At 42.6% G+C, this 21504-nt stretch overlaps 1 protein-coding gene across 2 annotated transcripts in view; it reads right to left on the bottom strand.

Annotated features, from left to right (window-relative positions):
* The window catches only part of ldlrad3 (low density lipoprotein receptor class A domain containing 3), a 90728-nt gene that overhangs the window by 4916 nt on the left and 64308 nt on the right, over window positions 1-21504 (bottom strand). The window contains exons 6-7 of one of the 2 annotated variants that reach the window (XM_086110104.1): window positions 709-872; window positions 476-567 (exon numbers count right to left, since the gene is read on the bottom strand). In XM_086110104.1, the coding sequence (XP_085966230.1) occupies window positions 476-567; window positions 709-872 (256 nt within the window). Of the gene's footprint in view, window positions 1-475; window positions 873-21504 lie in introns of both variants that reach the window. The other variant, XM_086110103.1, reaches the window with a different exon arrangement.

Raw genomic sequence — 21504 nt, 5'->3', positions numbered from 1 at the left:
ATCAGTCAAATAAAATACACAATACACACAAAAACTGTTAATAAAAGATCTATCAATATTGATTGATATGAAATACTTGAACAGTGAAACATTTTTCAGCCCTATTGCCCCGCCCGACTATGCCTATTACGTTTAAAAAGACCCTTATTTAATCTTGATCTTGACCAGTTTATTGGACTTTTTTCAGTTACATTGACCTATGATTGAAGGTTAAATATTATATGTTGAAATAAAATGACCGAAATTCAGCCTAAATTCTAGGTCCTAATTTTATAATGTGTGTGTGCGCGCGAGTCTGTGTGTGTGTGTGTATATATATATATATATATATATATATATATATATATATAGTATATATACTGTATATGTACATATAAACCATTATCAGCCAATTTGAAATAGTCGTGATATATCTTGTTGCATTTCCCAACTATACAGCATCCAGTATTTTTTGACCATTATTATTATTTTTTACCTGACATCCATGACGGCCTGAGAGTATGATGGAGGCGTCTCCACTGGCTGTGCAGTCGAACAAAGGGTATCATCAGACAGGATTCGCAGCATCTGAGGAGATGAGCTAAATTGGTTGACTGCAGAAGGGGAGCCAGGAGAGAGACCCGGATCACCGGGATGCATGTGGCCGTGATCCAAGATGACCAAGCGGGACAGCAGCAACGGTTGTTGGTTGTGGGAGGCTCCCCTTACACCAGTGGGAAGCAGAACACTCCTCTTCCTCTGATGATGAAGCACCAAGGCCAGCAACGCTACAACCAACACGAAGATGATGGCACTCCCGATGACCGCGTAGGTGATGCTGGGGTAGTACCGCAGACGGTAGTCCAACGTCACAAAGTCCTGCCCGGACGCTTCTGTAAGGGAAAAGGGAAAGCGTCAAGTGAGGATGGATATGAGGAAGAAATAAGGCTGTGGAAGGTAGGAAGCCATGAAGTGGTAAGGAGTCCCTTACCAGCTCCAGGTAAGGGACTTTTTGCTCAGCTCCTGCCCTCCACCCCCACCCTTTCCTTGCTCGCCACTTAGTCTTTGTGCTGTCTTTGTCTAACTTTTCCTAGCCTCCTACCGTATTTTCATCCGAAGAACTAACCATGGAATTAGTTGGCTGGTCTCTCGATGCAATCGACAAAATTTTTTCGACGAAAAGAGCAGGCAGTGGGGAGCCTGCTTGCCCTCCGGGGACATTTGCTGCCGGATACGCCCTGGATCCATGGAGACAGTGGAGACCGGTGTGCCTGGCAATACTGTCCGTGGAGGATGTGGAAGACATCTACATTATTGGCCTTTTGATAACAGGTATGCTGCTGTTTGGTGTTGGCAGCTTTCTGTTCTATCGCAAAATTCAACCGACGGGAGCGGCTTTATTGGAAATGATGAAGCTGCCGGTCATTCTGGATGGTTTGGCGCGAATGTCCAACACTCAGACTCAAGCGGTGACTGAGCTCAACCGCAATATTGATGCGGTTTTGGAGCGACTGCGCGCGATCGACAACATCACGGAGAAGTTGGAATCCGCGCTGCGGAAAGAGTTTTTTGGATTCGGCTGATCGGCGCCAGTGAAGAGATACAGACCAAGGACTCAAGGCTGTCTGAAATTGTTGGCGGCCGTCCCTCCAAAACAAACAACGCTATCTGGCCCTTTCACCTGGATGGAAGCATGCATGGAATCTAGGGCCCCCACCATCACCCCCCTCCTTCTCGGCCATGGACTGATAAGCCGGGACTGTCTTCATGATGAGCAGACCTTGACGAAGCAGCTATGACCCGCACACGCATACACATAAACAACTGGACAACCACACGCGCATACACATCCTTGTTATCACCGTCTTCATCGCTCCGATTCTTTTTCCCCCCGTGACGTGGTTCGATATGCAGAGTGCTCGTGTCCGTTCGTGCAGCTGGTCATTTTTCGGCCGCGTCGCGGTCACCCCCCCCCCCCCCCCCCTTCCCATTCATCCTCCCCCTTATTACATGTTATGTCTTGTGACTTGTAACTGTCATATGCTTATTTATGTGCTAGGGTCTTTTTTATCCTGGACTTAAATTATCCTCAGAAGAGGATAGTTCGAGGGTGGGTTTTTTTCCCTCTCCCTACCCAGCGTTTAACTTTCTGAATTCTGATTGTAATTTCCCCATTGCGGGACAAATAAAGGATATCTTAATCTTAATCTTATGTCTTGTGACTTGTTGTAACTGTCATATGCTTATTTATGTGCTAGGGTCTTTTTTTATCCTGGACTTAAATTATCCTCAGAAGAGGATAGTTCGAGCGTGTTTTTTTCCCTCTCCCTACCCAGTGTTTTCCTTTCTGAATTCTGACTGTAATTTCCCCATTGCGGTACAAATAAAGGATATCTTAATCTTAATCTTATCACTAAGGAGAATCAATTGAGAATGAGGAGAACTATGTCGGGGTGAAAAGGGAAAAGAATGTGAAAGCACTGAACTGTCTTCATTTGAAAATAGACTCAATATAATCCTAAAGAGGGAGACGCCAGAAATTTATTAGAGGTATGAACGCAGTTTAAAAAAAACCCAAAGCTGCACTCGTTGGGTGACCCAGGTTAAAAATATAAATGCTTACTCATTACAAAGAAAGAAAACGGACAGAGGCCAAGTGACGTGAGCAACCTCAAATCAAGCATGATCTATGTTTTTGGCTGTTGCAGATAAGAGAGGGTAACACCAGATCAAAGCTCGAGGTTACAGTTTAATTGCCACATCAGGGTTTCCATAAACTACCCAATTTCGGGGAACTTCACTGTGGAACAAAAGACTGTGCTGCTGAATGAAAGACAAGAAAGGACTGCTGGAATGCTAGAAAGCACTGCATCATTATTCTACAAACGCAATGAGGCAATAGCTCTGGGAGACAGCTTGGCCATTTGAATCAGGGTAAAGCATGTGCAAATCAAATTCCAGCTTCGTATTGGCAGCTCGTACAATGTAATTGTACAAGGAAGGTAGAGAGGGACAAGGTCCTTTTTATGAAGGCACTGCAGGCGATGGGTGCTAATGAGAAGGGAGTATTTTCTATTACGGGTAGAAATGTTATTTCAAATTACACAAGTGCCTTGGGCTCAGGCTATAAACAGCAAACCTCTGGGTCCCTCATAAAAAGTTCAAAACGCACAACGAAATACTTTTTCTAGTCTACGTTGGAAAGTGTAATGCTTCACTGCCCGAATACACTTTGTTACAGTTCCAAGTGAGACTCTGTGTGGTCTGTGTTGCCTAGCAACCAAGCAAACATGATGTGAACGTTGCCAAAAGAGCTTGACGGCAAATGACCAGTTCAAGATACCGCTAGGTTGCTATAGCAAGACGTTGCTTCCATCTGGAAGACTTAAGGCTGGGAAGAAGGAAGCCCTTTGTCGTCTTTTGAAGTCTTTGGTGAATATGAGCACTTGAGGGGTATCATGTTTTGCAACCCTGACATGTCATAAACTTACAGGGCCTCTGAGAATATTAGCAAAGCTGGTCTTCCGCATTGTGATTTAACAGTCAGAAAATCTAAGTAAAACATCAGTGCAATATGCTTGATTGTATTTATTATAGCTGAGGTGAAACGAGATTTCATACCATATGGGAAACTGTTGTATTTCTTTTGTGCTAGTTAGAAGAGTGGAGGAAGCTACAGTCAGCCGTTTGTTTCAATGCACATCCAGACAAACATAGTGAGTGACATATGATGGTTTCCCCCTTCGTTTTACCTTGAGGGAAATGAGTTGCAAAGAAGAAGCAGTTAATAGAAAGTGGGGATGCATGATAACTGTTGGACCGTTATTGGGGAAAAACATTGTCACTTGGATCAACCCGATATCAGCAAAATTAGACCGAAAGCCGCCTCATATACAGTGACGTTGTCGCTCATCACTTTTTGATACCATGCTACGAACACGCTACAAAATCGTTGGCACCGCCCTACCCACTCTTGAGGACTTGCACACTGCAAGAATCAAGACAAGGGCACGGAAAATCCTCCTGGATCCCCCGCACCCTGCCCACCACCTTTTCCAGCTACTCCCCTCAGGCAGACGCTACAGATCCATGCGCACCAAATCCAGTAGACACTTAAACAGCTTCTTCCCTCTAGCCATTAACTCCTTAAACAGTCACTGACGTAGTCACTCTTCTTGTACTACAAATACTGCTACTGGTTACTCTAAAATGGTTCAATGATTTGTTGTTTACGATGATACTAATGCAGCGTGTTATACCGGAGACAAATTCCTTGTGTGTTCTACATACTTGGCCAATAAAGATGATTCTGATTCTGATTAGTAGGAATGGGGATGTAATTATTTATTTTTTTCTTTTAAGTGGCAATAACATATTTATAGAATACAAAAAAAGAGTTATTGGATACCGGTATCAGTTTGTCCTACTCTGGCATCCCTTCACTGGCTCCCCATACATTTTAGAGTTATTTTCAAGATCCTCTTATTTGTTTTCAAATCTCTAAATAATCTCGCACCACCTTACCTCTCTGAGCTCATCCGCCCCTACACACCTGCCCGGCGCCTCAGGTCTGCGGACCAGACATTATTAGAAGTACCAAGAACTAAACTGAGGCTCAGAGGGGATCGAGCCTTTTCTGTTGCTGGTCCCTCTCTCTGGAATGACCTCCCACTGAACATTCGGCAAGCCTCCTCGCTGCCCATCTTCAAAACCCTCCTCAAAACTCACTTGTATTCTTTGGCATTCAACTCAGCATGACTTAGATTTGTTCTTGGTTTTTACTGTTTGGTGCTTTCTACTGTCTTTATTACCGATTTGTTTTACTGTTTATTGTATATGTTAAATTGCTCCATGTACAGCACTTTGTATGCAGTGATGGCTGTATGAAAGTGCTCTATAAATACAGTTGAGTTGAGTTGAGTTATCGTATTGATGGGATTCTACATGTTACTTTGCATTCCTTATTTAAAAAAAAAAACAAAAAACCTTTCTGACTTGTTTCATGTCTGATTCTTTCAGGCTCTTTGTTGCATGTTTTCTCTGTCGGTCTGACCTTTGAGGCCCCGAGGAGGCTTTTGAGACGTATGTCCATGTATGTGTGTGCACACATCCTGTTGAATTCCCAACAAGGCAGGCCACCTATTCATGTACCAGTGTGTGGCCGAGGTCGTGAGGGGCTGGGGGCTCCGTTAATTAAATCTAGTCATCTAATTCAGATGCTCAACTTGCTTGCTTCCTGAACTAGTCAGCAGCCAATAAAATAAGAGCTCTTGTGATTTAAAATTGGCCAGTCCTTCATGCTACCAATTCATTGCGGATTGGACTCTTACTGGAGAACACTTTCCATAATTATCTGGCTTAAAAAAGCATAAATGCAGACACCCCACCATCATTACTCAAGTCTGTCGATCAGATGTCACTGTGGGAGTGCAGATAAACACACAAAGGGAACTCATAATGTTGCAGCATTGACGATGGGAGCTTGATCAGCACTCGTCAGCATTAGCTGCAAAGACTGAAAAGAAGAACGCAACAGAGCAGCCTCCACTTTAAGACTTTAAGCACATGGTCATAAAACAGCTTCTGTCATTTGTAACATGTTAAAGGTTTTTTTCCATCTTAGAAAATGGACAACTTTGTTTTAAAATTCTGACAAACTGTGCAAGGAGTTCCCAGGCTCAGCATGTCAAAGTTACATGAAGACATTAACAATGAAATCTCTCCTTGCACTTTATAACAGTCAATAGTTTTCCAAAAACTCAATACAACTAAAATGCTCATCTTTCACTGATTGCTTAACTTTGTTTTCAAGTTCACACAAAAGTGTTGTGTCGTCATTTTGTGTCACAAGTGCAGCTAGCTGCTATCTCTGCCATGCTGGCTTTCTGTGGCAGCAGAAGCAGTGAGACAGCCATGATGATGTTACGTTTTCTAAGACCGGACTTGACCTTTACTTCTAATTTCTGCACCATCTTATCTTGTGGCTTACAAACACACTCACAACATACGCAGATTCATTCGCTCACTTCTTACTTTAATCACGACTTGCCGATCAATATCATTAGCATCCTTATTTGAAGTGGTCAGACCTCTCGCTGGAGCCATGTGATTGATGACGCAAACTAGCAACGAGATGAGTGCCCGCGAGCTACAATGGGGAGCACGCCGGCTTTCATCACATAAACCTCTTGTGACGGGTGACCTCATTGTATATGAAATGTAACATTCCCCACCAGCGGGTCTGACCGTGCTTACGTTGGACCAAACGTATTGAATGCGACGCTGTCATGATCAAAATTGCACCGTGCGGTTCTCCAGAGGCTTTCAAACCATCACACACAGGCGTGAAAAGCTTGGGGGTCTCATCCACAGAAGTGGGAGTAGTCTCCCTACTAAATGTGTGCATACATGATAAACACGGTAAGTACTTGATATCGTGATGGGTCAAACATGATTCAGCACTTGTTCAAATTGGAAGGATGAATGGGACTGTTATGCATTTTTTCCCACTGTCATAAATGTCTCCGAACATCTACCATGTCAGCTCTCATCATTGATTTACGTTTTCAGGGGCGGTCACTCTCGAGGAGAAGGCACGGAGACCGAGAAGGAGAAGGACGTACCTGTCCAGTAGCTTGAGTTGTGTATACGTTTTAAAAAGAACCAACACGACAGCTCATTTGTTTTCTGTCGTTTTGCTCCGCTGCAGAAACTGCCGTGTGAATGCAAGTGGGGCTGCACCGACGCTGTGCCGGTGCTGACATGCTCAGCGGCTTTGTACGTGTGAACGCTCCACAAAATTTGCTGCGGTGTAAAATATATCGCAACAAAATACATCGGTGCAGCGCCGGCGCAAATGTGTGCCGTGTGAACACCCCTATACTCTTCCAGAGTGGATACGGCATACATTAGATTTTCAGAGGTGGAGGCTGGCTGCGGCATGCAAGGTGCAGGCTTTCCGCTCTATCGCTTGAATTACACCAGTGAGCTGCTTTCCAAATCCATCCATAAGGTACAAAGTACACCACTTCACTATCTTTGCCTCCTCCTGTCCAACACTACTGGTTCTCTTTGTGTGCCGTCTCTCTCTCTCTCTCTCTCTCTCTCCCCCCTCTTCTCCACCGTCTTTTTCCATTTTCCATTTCGTCCCCCCCCCCCCCCCCCTCCCACCCCTACCGTGGTAATTTACTGTACAGTAATTGCGATGAGATGCAGAATGCTTTGACCACACTCAGGCTAGATGATGCTGACTGGAGTGAGTATACACTGCAAAAACACTGTATCAATTTGCTCCCTTGCTTTCACTGCTGTTTGTGTCCCTATGTCCCTCCATCGTCATGACATTTCACTACTTCATTTGTAACTTCCTTGCTGTATCGGTATCCTGGGCATATAATGCATGGAAGAAACATCTGTGGACCAGATGTCTCACAGGTGAAAAATAACCTTTTTCAGTACCATGCTCACATATTTTATCTTCCCTTCTGCAGTCTTGGGAGAGGTATCACTATCTAATAATTAGATTTTAATAGATAACAACTGGCAGGGTTAGATTCCGGCTCCTGCCTTACTGTGTGGAGTTTGCATGTTCTCCCCGTGCCTGTGTGGTTTTTCTCAGAGTACTCTGGTTTCCTCCCAAATTCCCAAAACATGCATGGCAGGTTAATGGAACACTCCAAATTGTCCCGAGGTGTGAGTGTGAGCGAGAATAGTTGCCCTGCGATTGGCTGACAACCAGTAGAGGGAGGTACCTTGCCTACTGCCCGAAGACAGCTGGGATAGGCTTCAGCATGCCCCGCGACCCTTGTGAGGATAAAGCGGATCAGAAAATGGATGGGTGGATGGATAGAAAACAACTGGCATCGCAAAAAAGAGAAGCTGCTGCTGTATGTGCTCATGTTGGATGCTGTGGTGAAAAACTAAACCAATTACATGAATGAATGACAGTGATGTACTGTACCCTTTGTCAAGTCACCAGAGTATGCTGTGCTCTTGGTAGAAACTAGCCTTATAAGGGGGAAATGATCAATTATATTTAATGGTGACAAAAAGATAGTTCAATCAATTTAGAAAATGCCAATTAGAGATTTTCACATCAACAATTCCCTCCTATATGTCAGTGGATTGTGAGTTTCCTCGCTGGCAAAGTCAATTTAGAGTTGTTGGTAACAATTTAAGAAAAGTTGGAGCCACAAATGTAGAGCATAAAAATATTCCATTTTAAGATTGCTGAAGTTAAATCTGACTTATGCATGTATCTAAAACACCAATTACTGGGATGCAACATAAAATAAAAATGAATTTGGATCATAATAAACTTCAGATAGTCTCTTAATAGCCATACTTAAACCACCTCAGAAAAGTGGAGATGGAGATATCCAGTACTTTTGCATATTCCTGTTTCATATTAATAAAGTCCTTTCTTTAAACCGACTCAAAAGTGTGGGCCGAAATTAGTTACCATCCGTCGTCTCAACTTTTGCAGACTCTGCTAATCCGAGTCTGTCAACGGCTGACAGAAGTATGTCACAGCTACATGTTCCCCTCATTGCACAGTCACTTCGTGTCATGTTAATTACAGGTGGGGGGTTCTGCTGGCTCCTTTGGTATCTCGGCTGCCGCAGTTAACGTTTTCACTTCTGTGTGATTTAATAAGATGTAGGAGCAGAGACCGATTTGGCAGGCTCAGAATATTACGTCCTTCATGGGATGAGATGAGAAGAGGAGAAAAGAGAAGGGATGAGATTCAAAGAGAAGAGAAACACTAGGGGGCAGACATATCACGCAATTCTATACACATACAAACACTTGGCAATTGTAAAGGGAGCAGGGTAGGTAGCCCACACCATCTGGCTTCACACTGCTCTAATAGTTCACTCGTGCAATTAGCTTGCAGTCCATCCCAAATACTACACTAACTACACTACACTAAACTACACTACAAATACTACTAAACTAAATACAAGTTACACACACTATCCAGAGTATTCTATTTTGTATCTCACCATCACCCGCATCTTCATCAGCTATAAGAACAAAACACATCAGATGTAATTACTTCAGTCTGTGCAAAAGAAAGACTATTTTTGTTGTTTGAATCCCACACAAGTTGTGAAGAGCTGGTTTGTGTAAGTACCAACGATAAAGACGTAACTTTGGACAGATTCTGGGTAAAGGAGTAAAACATGTTTTCACTTTTTGCCATTTTGAGTGATGAACAATAAGTACTGTATCCTGCTAGCGAACAAATTAATTGTGAAACACAAACACAATCACCCACGAGTCTGCCACTTTTGTAATTGCTGTTTGAGTCACAAAGGAACTGCGATATCATCGAGAGGAAACATGTCGCATCTGACAACTGCAATGAATGGCTTATGAGACAAACATCTGCAGCGCACAGGTACATTTTAAGTGAAAGAACTGTGAAAACACTGTTACACAGTATTCTCATTGCTGTTTTCATTAAGTGGCTGACTGACGCTGTGTAAAATGATTGTGAGTGATTAATTCCTTTGTGCGACACTCAATACTAACACTCAGCAGACCTCTGAAAACAAGTTTGCACCATAGATGCTCCGTTTAGGTCTGGATATATGTTTAACCAGTCCATCAACTTCACCCTGAGATTCTTTCGGAAGGTAGTGGGAATCTTAGAGGTGTGTCTCGGATTGATATGTTGAAATACTGTCCTGTCGTCCAGTTTCCGAAGGGAGGATATTATGCGCTGCTTCAGTATGTCATGGCCGATGCTGGCAGTCATGGTTCTAAGTGAGCTGCATCGTGACTACTTTACATTGTAGCAAAGTGTCACTTTTTCACTGTTGGTCGATGAACAGAAATATATTTGCAATAATATGTGGGCACAGGGATCTTGTGACTTTTGTGAGATGCTGTATGTGCTTTGTTTTCAGCGTTTTCAAGGCTAAAAGTCTTACTAGTGGGGGTGGGGGGTTCTTTCTTTCTTTCTTTGTGAAAAAAAAACTGTCATTTGAAGAGCAGGGTTGGAGAGGATAAAGGAAAAAAACGTTGTAAAGGATCATTTAGGTTTTGACGACTGGCTTGTCTCTTCATGCCGAACGGGTACAGTCACCATGGCAACTTTCTTTGGGACTCAAAGGTTAGTGGAAGATAGCCTGACAGTGCATATCAAACTCAGATGTGCTTGACACATGTGCCAACATTGTACAGAGCTTTTATGTGATTGAGATGGACAATAGATAAGACATTGGATGTATTTCAGGTCTTTGCACATGTGCAACAATGGGATCCTTAGGGATAGACCAGCCTCAACTAGAGACCAAATTGGATTGCTGCTTGTAGCAACGGAGACGAAACACCAGGAAAGACGACAAGCAGGAGTCACACAGGGAGTCACAGACACGTTTGGCAGCCTGAGTAGCAAAGAGGTAGATATGAGATAACAGGCAATTATAGGAAAAGGTGAACGTTATTAAACACCAAGGTAATAATAAATACATGTGGAAAATTGGAATGAAGCATTTTGCAATGGCAGCAAATTGTCTGAATTCCAACTGTGGCTTTAGAGAGAGAAATGGGAGAGAAAACATTGTACAGAAGAACCCCGTACAATGGTGCCCAACAGTGGCGGATGCTGGTCTGTCAAGGAGGGGAAGCTCAATTTTGGCTTACATCATAAAATGTGTCAGTTTATTTATACGTGAATTCTACTCTCCGTTCCTTTTCCTTTCTCGTTTCAATGCATTGGGACAACCTACACTGAACTCTCTTGACGCCCAGCGTCCATGTGGTCGACGCTCAGCGTCCACACATTTTAAAGCACAGTGAAGCTGCGGAAATGAATGAGAAGAGAGTCGCGTCGTAACCAGTAATAAGAAGCTGATTCGGAACAAAAGTTGAGCGCGTTGTAGCGTATATTTAGTCAATGACATGTCCACGCAATTGTACGTACACACGTATATTTGATCACTTACTTTTTGACATTTTAGGTGAAGCTGAGCTTCCCTTGCAGTCTTAGAGCAATCGCCTCTGGTGCCCAAGGGCGCCAGGGAGCCCACAAGGGTCACATGAGTAGCCCGCGTGCCTGTTTGAAGAATAGCTCTAACACTGGTGGGACATTGTTATTTCCTGGGAATGCAGGGTTCGTACGGGTCCTTAAAGTACATAAAAATCAATAAAAAAAGAAGTTGTAAAATTATGTTCTTAATTGTCCATAATTTTCAGGGAAATCTTCTAAAATCCATAAAAATTAACCTGCGGTGTCATTGTGTATGTCATTTCCTCCACCCTTTCAATTCATAGTTTTGTCGGAACATGCAGGACCTGGTACCCGCTCTGCTTCTCCGCCGTCTCAGATTACCGTATTTTCACGACTATAAGGCGCCATTAAAAGTCAAAATTTTTCTCCAAAATGGACAGGACGCCTTATGATGTGGAGCGTCTTGTCTATGCGCTGAGTTCCAAAACCTGACTGACAGCCGACACGCTGTTTATATAGAGAAAAGGCGGAAGTGACTGTGGACAGGCCAATCAGTGAAGGGTGGGCGTGTATATATACATATATGGAGAGAAAGAGAGAGAAAAGGCAGTCGTGAGTGACTGGCATGCGGGGAAGCAGTCCGCCAATGAGTGAAGGGTGGGCGTGTAAGTGGACGCTAAAGGGACGCTACAAGCAGGTACCAACACCTGTATAGAGTGTGGCTATGTGCATTGTTGCAAAACAACTTCGGTTTTGGTTTCTAAGAACCCCCGAAAATAAATTCTACAAAGAGACACGCCTACGAAGCTCAGTTCAAACTTCAAGCCATCGGTTATGCTTTTGGCATGCGTGCCCATCTCACAGCAGCGGTGAAAAACCAAGTCAAGCAAATGAACTCTGAGCTTGCCGTTATTCCCGGAGGCTTGACTAAAGAACTCCAACCGCTGGACATCGGCATCAACCGGGCGTTCAAAGTAAAGTTGCGAGCGGCATGGGAACAATGAATGATCGATGGCAAACACAACTTTACAAAGAGTGAGAGGCAGCGCCGGGCGAGTTACGCCACAATTTGCGAATGGATTGTGGCTGCTTGGACGAATGTGTCTGCTTGCACTGTTGTTCGAGTTTTTGGCAAAGCCGGCATCATTTCTGTGGAGCCACATGGCAATGAGAGTGACTGACAACGAGAGGGAACACGGCGTTTTTGATGGATTACCGGTACTTGCACAATTGTTCAATTCTGATACAGAGGATGAGGACTTTGATGGATTTCTGGGTGATGATTGATCGAAAAACGTGAGTACATTGTACGATGGCTAAATAAAATACAACGGAACTCCGTTTTGCTTCGTTGCCTTTTTAAAAACGTGTTTTTAGCTTGTATCTGTATGTCTTGGCATGCTACCGTATGCTACAAGCTAACGTGTTTTTAGCGTGCGCGCATGCATGCCGTATGTTTAAGCTGACGTATGTTTTACCACTTTAAAATTGCGCCCAATAATACAGTGCGTTTTGTCTATGTGTAAAATACAGAAATAGCACCCATTAATGAGACTGCCCCCAACCATACGGTGCGTCGAATGGTCGTGAAAATACGGTAGTTCCGATGATGATCACGTGATCACTTCGGGTCATTCCGGGAAACAACAATAGATTGACGCCACCCTGGGGCAGTGAATGGATGGTTTGGTTGCAGGCTCGTCAAACAATTACCATATTTTCTGGAAAAATCTATTCATCAAATTTATCGATCTCAACAAGTGACAGACAAATATGTAGCGACGCCACTCGAGCGAAGCGCGCCTCAGCAGTCGATAGTCCGCTTGTCTCTGCTGTGTGTGCGTCAGCTAAGATTAGCTGTTGTCTCGGTTAGGCTAGTTTTTTGTTGTCGTAGGTCAAAGCGTATTTGATTTGTGATGTCGGTTGCTTGGTTGAAACCAAAAGACGTGCGCGTGCGTACATGTTCGCGGGGACGCACACACAGCAGAGAGCAGCGGACTTTCGACTGCTGAGGCGCGCTTCGCTCGAGTGGCGTCGCTCCAAATATTCCAGGACAATGCTATTTTCAAGTGGCGTGGCTGGAGAAGCCAGAGTTCCGTGTTTGGGTCGGAAAAATTGCTGGCGATTATACGTCGGCCCACTGCCGAGTGTGCAAGAAGGGCATCTCCGTGAGAGGTAAAACTTGTCATAGCCTCCTGGTCAAGTCAAATGCATTGAGGCACACAGCAAAACAGAAGAAAATTGATCGCCAAGAACTTGTAAAAGAGATTGAGGAGAAAACTAAGTCACTGTCTGCTATTCCCTAATTGTCATATCAGTTTCATATTTGTCATTATAAAACATGTCTGATCATTGAAGGTGAAATGAGGGAAAATAATAGGGTTGGACCATTTGGGAGTTAGACTTCTGACATGCATTTGAGCTGTTCAGGTATACTGGATACTGCTAAGACGGGCAATCAGTACTACTGTTAGTGAAACCAGATTTTTCTAAACCCTGTCCAGGTGACCCATATGACCATTAGCTTGTTATTAGTGTTGTGTTTATTCGAAAATAAATTGAAGTTTTATATTTTCTCAATTTAAAATGTTCTTTGTATTTTTTTTTGAGAATGAATTACGTTTTCTTCATTTTCCTACCTGTGATACAGGTAGGAAAGTGAAAATTTGACATACAGTATGTCAAATAAAGGGTTAAGTGATTGCCCCTAAAAATAAAGCTGTGCCCTTCCTTTGGGAGCAATGATTTGAACACCAGCTCAGTGATATGTGGCTTTCTGTTCAGCCCGTGTATTGCTGGGCGGGCATTAAATCCACCGTGAATCCCCCGCCGAATGGAGAAAAAGTCCTTAAAAATGGATAAATTGGTCCTCAAAAGTCATTAACGGTCCATAAATAAAAAGCAAGGGGAAGAGTGGGAACCCTGGAATGGCATCGAAGTGATCTTTTGAAAATGTAAACACTTGCAAAGATTTGGAGAAATAAAATGCTGCATGTTGTAATTGATAGCTCCAGTCACAACGCCGTTACAAGCCTCAAGGAACTTCTGTCATCATCATCAAGAGTACACTGGTGTGCCTAAAAGGGGATGTGGATTTCTAAGGGAGGATGCAGACCATCTTCCATCCCGAGATGCTTGCATTCCAAAGTCCCGTGACACTCGAGGGCAGCTACAAATGTCTTTTTGTGTGATATAGAACAGAGAGTGATTTAATTTCACCCTGTGTCCGAATCTTACTTGGACTGGAGAGAGGGGGTAGACAAGTCGCAACTGGTGCCCACATTAGACTGTGGGAGAGGACTGGCTTGAGTTCACAGCTTCTAAAGGCTGAAGCCACTTCCTCTTTCTCCCTCTTTTGTTCCTCTCTTCTTTTGTCTTTCCTGCTGTTTTTTTTCCCCCTCTGGCTGGATGACAGGCCTCTTTTAGCCTTTGTCCCTTTTCCTCCTCTCCTCTGGCCATGAGCCTGCTGCTGGGCTCTCTCTCTCTCTCTCTCTGGGGCCATCCTTTTTCACTGGCTGCCACGTTTCTTTTCTTTGTCGTCGATGTCGGTGGCATGCCCAACACTATCCGGTCTCGTCAGTTCTCCTCGCAAGGACCAAGCCAGAGGCTTAAACTACACCCGTGCTCCGCAGACTCGAATCAGGATAAACTCCTCACAGCTCATCGGTACAGAAGACAATCAGTGAGTGCAAAATACAAGTGTACAAGTGTACATTTAAAACTGAGTTAAAGAGGTCAGGTTAGTCAAGGAACTGCATGTCTGTCTTTTTAGAAAATTAACAATGTCTAGCGCCATCCATTTTTAGTTTATTTTTTAAAATTGTTTAAATTTATTTCATCCTATTAAATTCTCATTCTTCGCTACCGTATTTTCCACACAAAAAGACACACTGCATTATGAGGCGCACCTTCAATGAATGGCTGATTTTGTCATTTTTTTCATATACTGTATTGGACGCACCGCATTATAAGACACAATCTACAATGCATCCACTAGATGGAGCTACGCTCAAGGGAATTCCAACAGAACACTACACCCTGATTTATATAGCGACGGTCAGATGTCAGTAAAACTCATTTAATTAATAAAGCAGCGACACAGTTCACTTAACCGACAGCAAGTTAAAACATTGACTCGTTAACGTTGAACTCTCTTGCCGCTGCTCTATTTCCGTGTTCAAATGTGAAACCGATCGCCTTAAGTTTGAACTCTGCGTTGTAAGCATGTCTCTAGCAAGGAGCCATTTTGGGGTTGACATATTACCTTGTGTATGGTCATTACTGTAATGACCATACACAAGGCGCATCGGATTTGAAGGCGCGCTGTGAGCTTTTCAGAAAATGGAAGGCTTTTAGATGCGCCTTTTAGTGCGGAAAATACGGTACTCTTTCCACCGTACTTTGACATATTCCTTCCAATTCCCGTGTTGATTAAACAATGTTCATAAAACTGCAGTGTGGACTGTGTGTGTTTGTGCTTAAATAAAAGTTATCAACGGCTAAGCTTCAAAGATGAATGAACTTTGGCAAAAATTTTCACTCGCAGATTTGTGAATATTTGAAAGAAATGGGCATTTTTTTTAAATACATAAAAAAGGTCTTTGACCTCTGGGTTCAGTACATGAAAAATGGGAGTAAAAGCAACTGATGCATTCATGGTTTTTGTTCAAGATATTTGATACATAGAAATTGAACTGCTTGGTGGACAAACAACATGGAATTTAACTTAAAATTTCAAAGGAAGTATTATCTCAAAGTCAAAGAAAAACCCAGAACAAAACAAAACAACAAAAACAAAAAAACAGCTGAGGCAGAGAAGACAAAGCGGATCATCAAGCGTCATCTAACCTCACTTGCCTCCAAATATGTATATTTCAAAATGTGCCCAATGCTTTTTTAAGTGTTTATACCCTTTCACAAGGGTATCTGTGACGGTAAGCCAAAGAAGGAAAGGGCTAAGATTAAATGCTTATGGGAACTTATCACTGAAAGCAGTATTCATCAAAGTTAAGGCCTGCTCCACATTTTATTGTTGCAATAGGGGAAGGGGAAACATTCATTTGACCAAATCAAAGGTTTAAACGCCTCCTGGAACAGACAGTGGTGAGTTTCAAAAAGTCCACTGAGCAAACCCCAAGTCGAGAATACAAATGGGAAATGTGCTATCATCTATTGGATAACCAACTGTGATAATACTTTTTTTTTGATTTATAACATGTTCTATGTGGCTGCACTAGTTTATACACAGTATTCTGATTAATAGTACATTTATAGAAAATTAATTGAGCAGAAAATTCAACCCATTTTTATCCATCTCAGGGAGCTGCCATTTTGCTATTTGCTTTCGAATGAAAATGACATCACAGCTGCTCAGGTGGTCGTTACCTGAGCCCTGAGCCCTGAGCAACTGTGATATCATTTTCAGAATCAAGTGTTTAGACTAGCAGGGCTGTATATTGTTGTCATGACAATATTTGAGTTAACGTATGTTAACGTATGTTAACATGTATGGATGATTAAAATGTGAAATATAACACACATTGCCTTATTTCATAATGCCTGTATCGGTTTAATTTATTCATGAATGCATTAGCATTAACATTCAGAAGAGGCCCAAGATCCAAGTCTGAAGGTCAAAATGAGAAGCTGATCGAGGTTGATCTGCTCAAGGTACCGTAAGCAGCAACTTCCCAACCACAAATCATAGAAACACACTAAAAACACTGCAAAAATAACTCTGGTCTCCGAGAAAATAAAGTTTCGTCTTCCATCTTCAGTTGTTTACACAGTACACGTGATTCCCAACACGACTAAACATGCGTATATTTCAAATGTAATTTCCAGCATACAATCCCAGCCTTTCCTCGGTTTCTGTTCTGCTTTATTTTCCTCCGAGTAAAAAAAGTAGAGCAAGACCCCAGTGCCTATTCCACCATCTAATCGCTCTCTTTCAACAATATCCTGGAGGAAGAGAATGAAGCCCCTGAGTCTTTTATCAAAGTTAAACAACACAACACCCACCAAGTTCCCTTCTGCTACTCGCATCTCCCCTTGGCTTCACAGGACAAGGATGTGTTTGTCGAGTGATAAAAAAATAGAGCAGCAGAAGCTGATTCGGTTGGTAAGTTTTTTATCTGGCATGAATTCACTTTGAGCTGAATGACAGTTGATTTTAGGTCTGAGTAATCAATCGATGTACCGTATTTTCACGACTATAAGGCGCCATTAAAAGTCTAAAATTTTCTCCAAAATGGACAGGACGCCTTATGAGGCGGAGCGTCTTGTCTATGCGCTGAGTTCCAAAACCTGACTGAAAGCCGACACGCTGTTTATATAGAGAAAAGGCGGAAGTGACTGTGGACAGGCATGCGGCAAAGAAGTCGGCCAATCAGTGAAGGGTGGGCGTGTATATATACATATATGGAGAGAAAGAGAGAGAAAAGGCAGACGTGAGTGACAGGCATGCGGGGAAGCAGGCCGCCAATGAGTGAAGGGTGGGCGTGTAAGTGGACGCTAAAGCGACGCTACAAGCAGGTACCAACACCTGTATAGAGTGTGGCTATGTGCATTGTTGCAAAACAACTTCGGTTTTGGTTTCTAAGAACCCCCGAAAATAAATTCTACAAAGAGACACGCCTACGAAGCTCAGTTCAAACTTCAAGCCATCGGTTATGCTTTTGGCATGCGTGCCCATCTCACAGCAGCGGTGAAAAACCAAGTCAAGCAAATGAACTCTGAGCTTGCCGTTATTACCGGAGGCTTGACTAAAGAACTCCAACCGCTGGACATCGGCATCAACCGGGCGTTCAAAGTAAAGTTGCGAGCGGCATGGGAACAATGAATGATCGATGGCAAACACAACTTTACAAAGAGTGAGAGGCAGCGCCGGGCGAGTTACGCCACAATTTGCGAATGGATTGTGGCTGCTTGGACGAACGTGTCTGCTTGCACTGTTGTTCGAGTTTTTGGCAAAGCCGGCATCATTTCTGTGGAGCCACATGGCAATGAGAGTGACTGACAACGAAAGGGAACACGGCGTTTTTGATGGATTACCGGTACTTGCACAATTGTTCAATTCTGATGCAGAGGATGAGGACTTTGATGGATTTCTGGGTGATGATTGATCGAAAAACGTGAGTACATTGTACGATGGCTAAATAAAATACAACGGAACTCCGTTTTGCTTCGTTGCCTTTTTAAAAACGTGTTTTTAGCTTGTATCTGTATGTCTTGGCATGCTACCGTATGCTACAAGCTAACGTGTTTTTAGCGTGCGCGCATGCATGCCGTATGTTTAAACTGGCGTATGTTTTACCACTTTAAAATCGCGCCCAATAATACAGTGCGTTTTGTCTATGTGTAAAATACAGAAATAGCACCCATTAATGAGACTGCGCCCAACCATACGGTGCGTCGAATGGTCGTGAAAATACGGTAATCAATTTGTGTTTTTATTTTTTTGAATCACATCAATTGAAAAGGGGAAAGAAGCAAGAGTGTTTAGCACTATGTGGAGGCATCCATATATAGTACATGAAATGGACTGACACTTTGCCCGCACTGAGGGTCGCGCTCGCAGCTCAAAGAGGCCTGTCACATCGACCTATTCTTCATATTTACGGATCACAGGGAAAACACGTTTGCATCGCACTGTGGATAAAGAAGAAAGAAAACAAACATATATCAAATGTATATTGAGAAATAAATGACACAATACACATACAAACTAAAGAAACGCGTATTTGCCAAGAAAATGTGCACTTGTTGATCGTAGTTCGACACATCAGTCAAGATATTCAACTGATTTACTTATGTACTGTTAAAAATTGTTGCGGACTATGAAATCAAGCAGTGAAAAATACCTCAAAATTTGGAAATCACAGTACTACTTTCACCCAAAAAGAAAATAGTATGTGGGAAGGAAAGCACAGCTCTGCATTTTGATCCTCTTTCTATGAATTTTAATGTAAAAGCTTCCCAGTAAACTGCCAGGGGATTGTTGTGTCTTTGTGACACTAGTAGCTATAGCGCATCACTCAAAAGCCATCCCTCAAGAGTGAACCCACTTGGTCTAGTCATTCAGTCGGTAAGAGTGGTTGCAACAGAAATTGCCTTGTAGCTCAGCTGGCAAAAGCAAAGCAAAGAAACAGGAGTGTTTATTTTATGAATGCGGAAACATACACTGAATCAGCTGTGCCTTTTGCCATTACCTCATAAACAGCACAGCACTGTTATTATCGGTGTCAGGTGACATTAGGATGTAAAAAAAAATAGTTTGATAAATTATGTATGACTTACAATTGAAAACGAAGCTTTGTAAAAATCCACAAGAAAGAAGAATCTGACTGGCTCAAATAGTCGTGGTAACATGGGGTTGTGAAGAGACATCATGGCACAAATAAGGAGCATGGAAATTAAAAGCAAATACTGCCAGACATTGCAAAGTTGCGGTTCCATGCCAGGAATGAGTCAGAACCAGAAGATTTCACTTCCGAAAAAGAAGAAGGGGACGACAAAACGAATGAGCCTGGGCCGCTTGTAATTAAAATGAATTATATCATTGAAAGCTTTAAAAGGAATTCTGCTAAAACCCAGTTTTTTCCCTTTCCACTTTCTTTCTTTCTGTTTTCATACTTTCTTTTTTGTATTGTTGTGTTTCATTTTCATATCACTATAGTGGCTCAACTTAAATCCAGTCGTCCTTATCACTCGGGCTACAGCATTTATACCGCTTGCTCATTCCCATTTCAGCAAAAGCACAATATTCTACGTCCTTTCACAATTTTCCCTTTCATCTCCTTTTCTCTATATGCTGTTACGACCCCTCCCCGATCAACCAACTCTATCATCCTGTGCTTCGTCCATGCTGTGATTCTCTGTCTTTCCGCAGACTGAATCCAGAGGGTTATACCTTTTCCTTCAATAGCTATGTCACTTTCCTTAATCCCTCATCTCCATCAGCTTTTCTCTCGCTCATTCTTTCTTTTCCCCAATCTTTCCATCCTATTTCACACGCCCCCCCCCCCCAATCATGGTTTCTATACTGCAGACCCTCGATCCACTCACATTTCTGTCTCTCTCAGACGTGAGTCCTTTCTCCTGGGCATGGTTCTTTAATGTTCATGTGAACCCCCCCCCCCCCCCCCCCCACTTCCCTTTTTTCATTTTTAAGCATTTCCCAGATGAATTCACAAACAGCATAATACAGTACATGGATATGACAATCTCTACATGCAGGTCTGAATTATAACTCGCATATACAATTGCTGCAGTCTGTCAGCAACAACTTTAGCTGAATGGTTTTGCGGGTGAATGCACACATACAGATTTGGCATCGAGCAGAAAATAGCCTGGCCCATTACAGCGAGAGCAGACTGACACCTAATGCATCACTTCGGTGGATTTTTTTCCTAAATGCTGCCCATTATTAAGGTCCACTGCCCCTCAAGAAGAGTCACGTGGGGATTACCTGAGCGTCGTGTTTCATTCTGGATTAGTTCCTTTGTAAGAACCTTGCAAAAAAAAAATGGTAGGGCAAAGTATTTAAGTCGCTATTTACTGATCAAAATGATGAATGATTCCACGTATGATAGCCATTTACAGTACAGTATGCAGAATGTGTGAGTGCTGCACGAGGAACATTTTTATGCAAGTGTTGATTATACATACTTCAATACATTTGCCACTGCCATTTTCCCTCCCAATATTTCTTACAATTTTCAAATTTGTGGAGGTGGCTGACGCCCTTTTGTTTTTGTTTTTTTGTGGAAATGTCATTTTGGATGACTCTGCCATAAACACACATGCACAATGACACATGCAAACACACACACAGGTAAAGGCCCGCAGTCACCCCTCGTGCTGCACGAACCAAAAGCAACAGAGGAGCTTTTGTTCACAGGGAAATTCCTCAAGCTGTCTATGAATGCCTGTCGTCACTTGACCAACCATCACCATGGCGACTACGTAGGTTGTGGAAGCAAAGGTTGCTGATTTACACAGATGTGACAAGTGAGAGTTGACTAGAACTGTTCCAAAGACGTGGGTGATTCATGTGGACCCATTACAATTTGGTGTGGTCACAACCTATTCCAACAATGACGTCAAGAACAAGGGCTCTAAAAAGACTGACTCTTATATCCTTTGGTCAGTGGGAGTTGAGAAGGTTTGAAAGGAAGAAAATTGCATCTTGGTCACAACAAATGTCAAAACCATAAAAAAAAAAAAAAAAAAAAAAAAAAAATTAGCATTAGAATCCATATAGTGATGTGAACTCCACATAAGCTGATGGATCGTGACATTATAGATCAGTGGTTCTTAACATGGGTTCGATAGAACCCTAGGGGTTCGGTGAATCTGCCATGGAGGTTAAGGCACATCCGACTCAACATGTCAATTAGTTAAGACACGCCCGCTTGGCCAACACTGGCTGCTTTATTTTGTGCAGTCAAAAAAACGTGTACTTATGACTGGAAAATGCATTTAGGTTTTTTCTGTTTTTAATAAATGTGTTTTTTATGTCTTGAATTTGTAAAAAAAAAAAATCTAATTTTTTTTATTTCTTT

This window comes from Hippocampus guttulatus, chromosome 4 (assembly GCF_054856545.1).
Source record: "Hippocampus guttulatus isolate MCC_2025c chromosome 4, RoL_Hgut_1.0, whole genome shotgun sequence".
Taxonomy (NCBI): domain Eukaryota; kingdom Metazoa; phylum Chordata; class Actinopteri; order Syngnathiformes; family Syngnathidae; genus Hippocampus; species Hippocampus guttulatus.
Note: the sequence above shows the minus strand (reverse complement) of the source record. Positions and strands in the feature narration are given on the sequence as shown.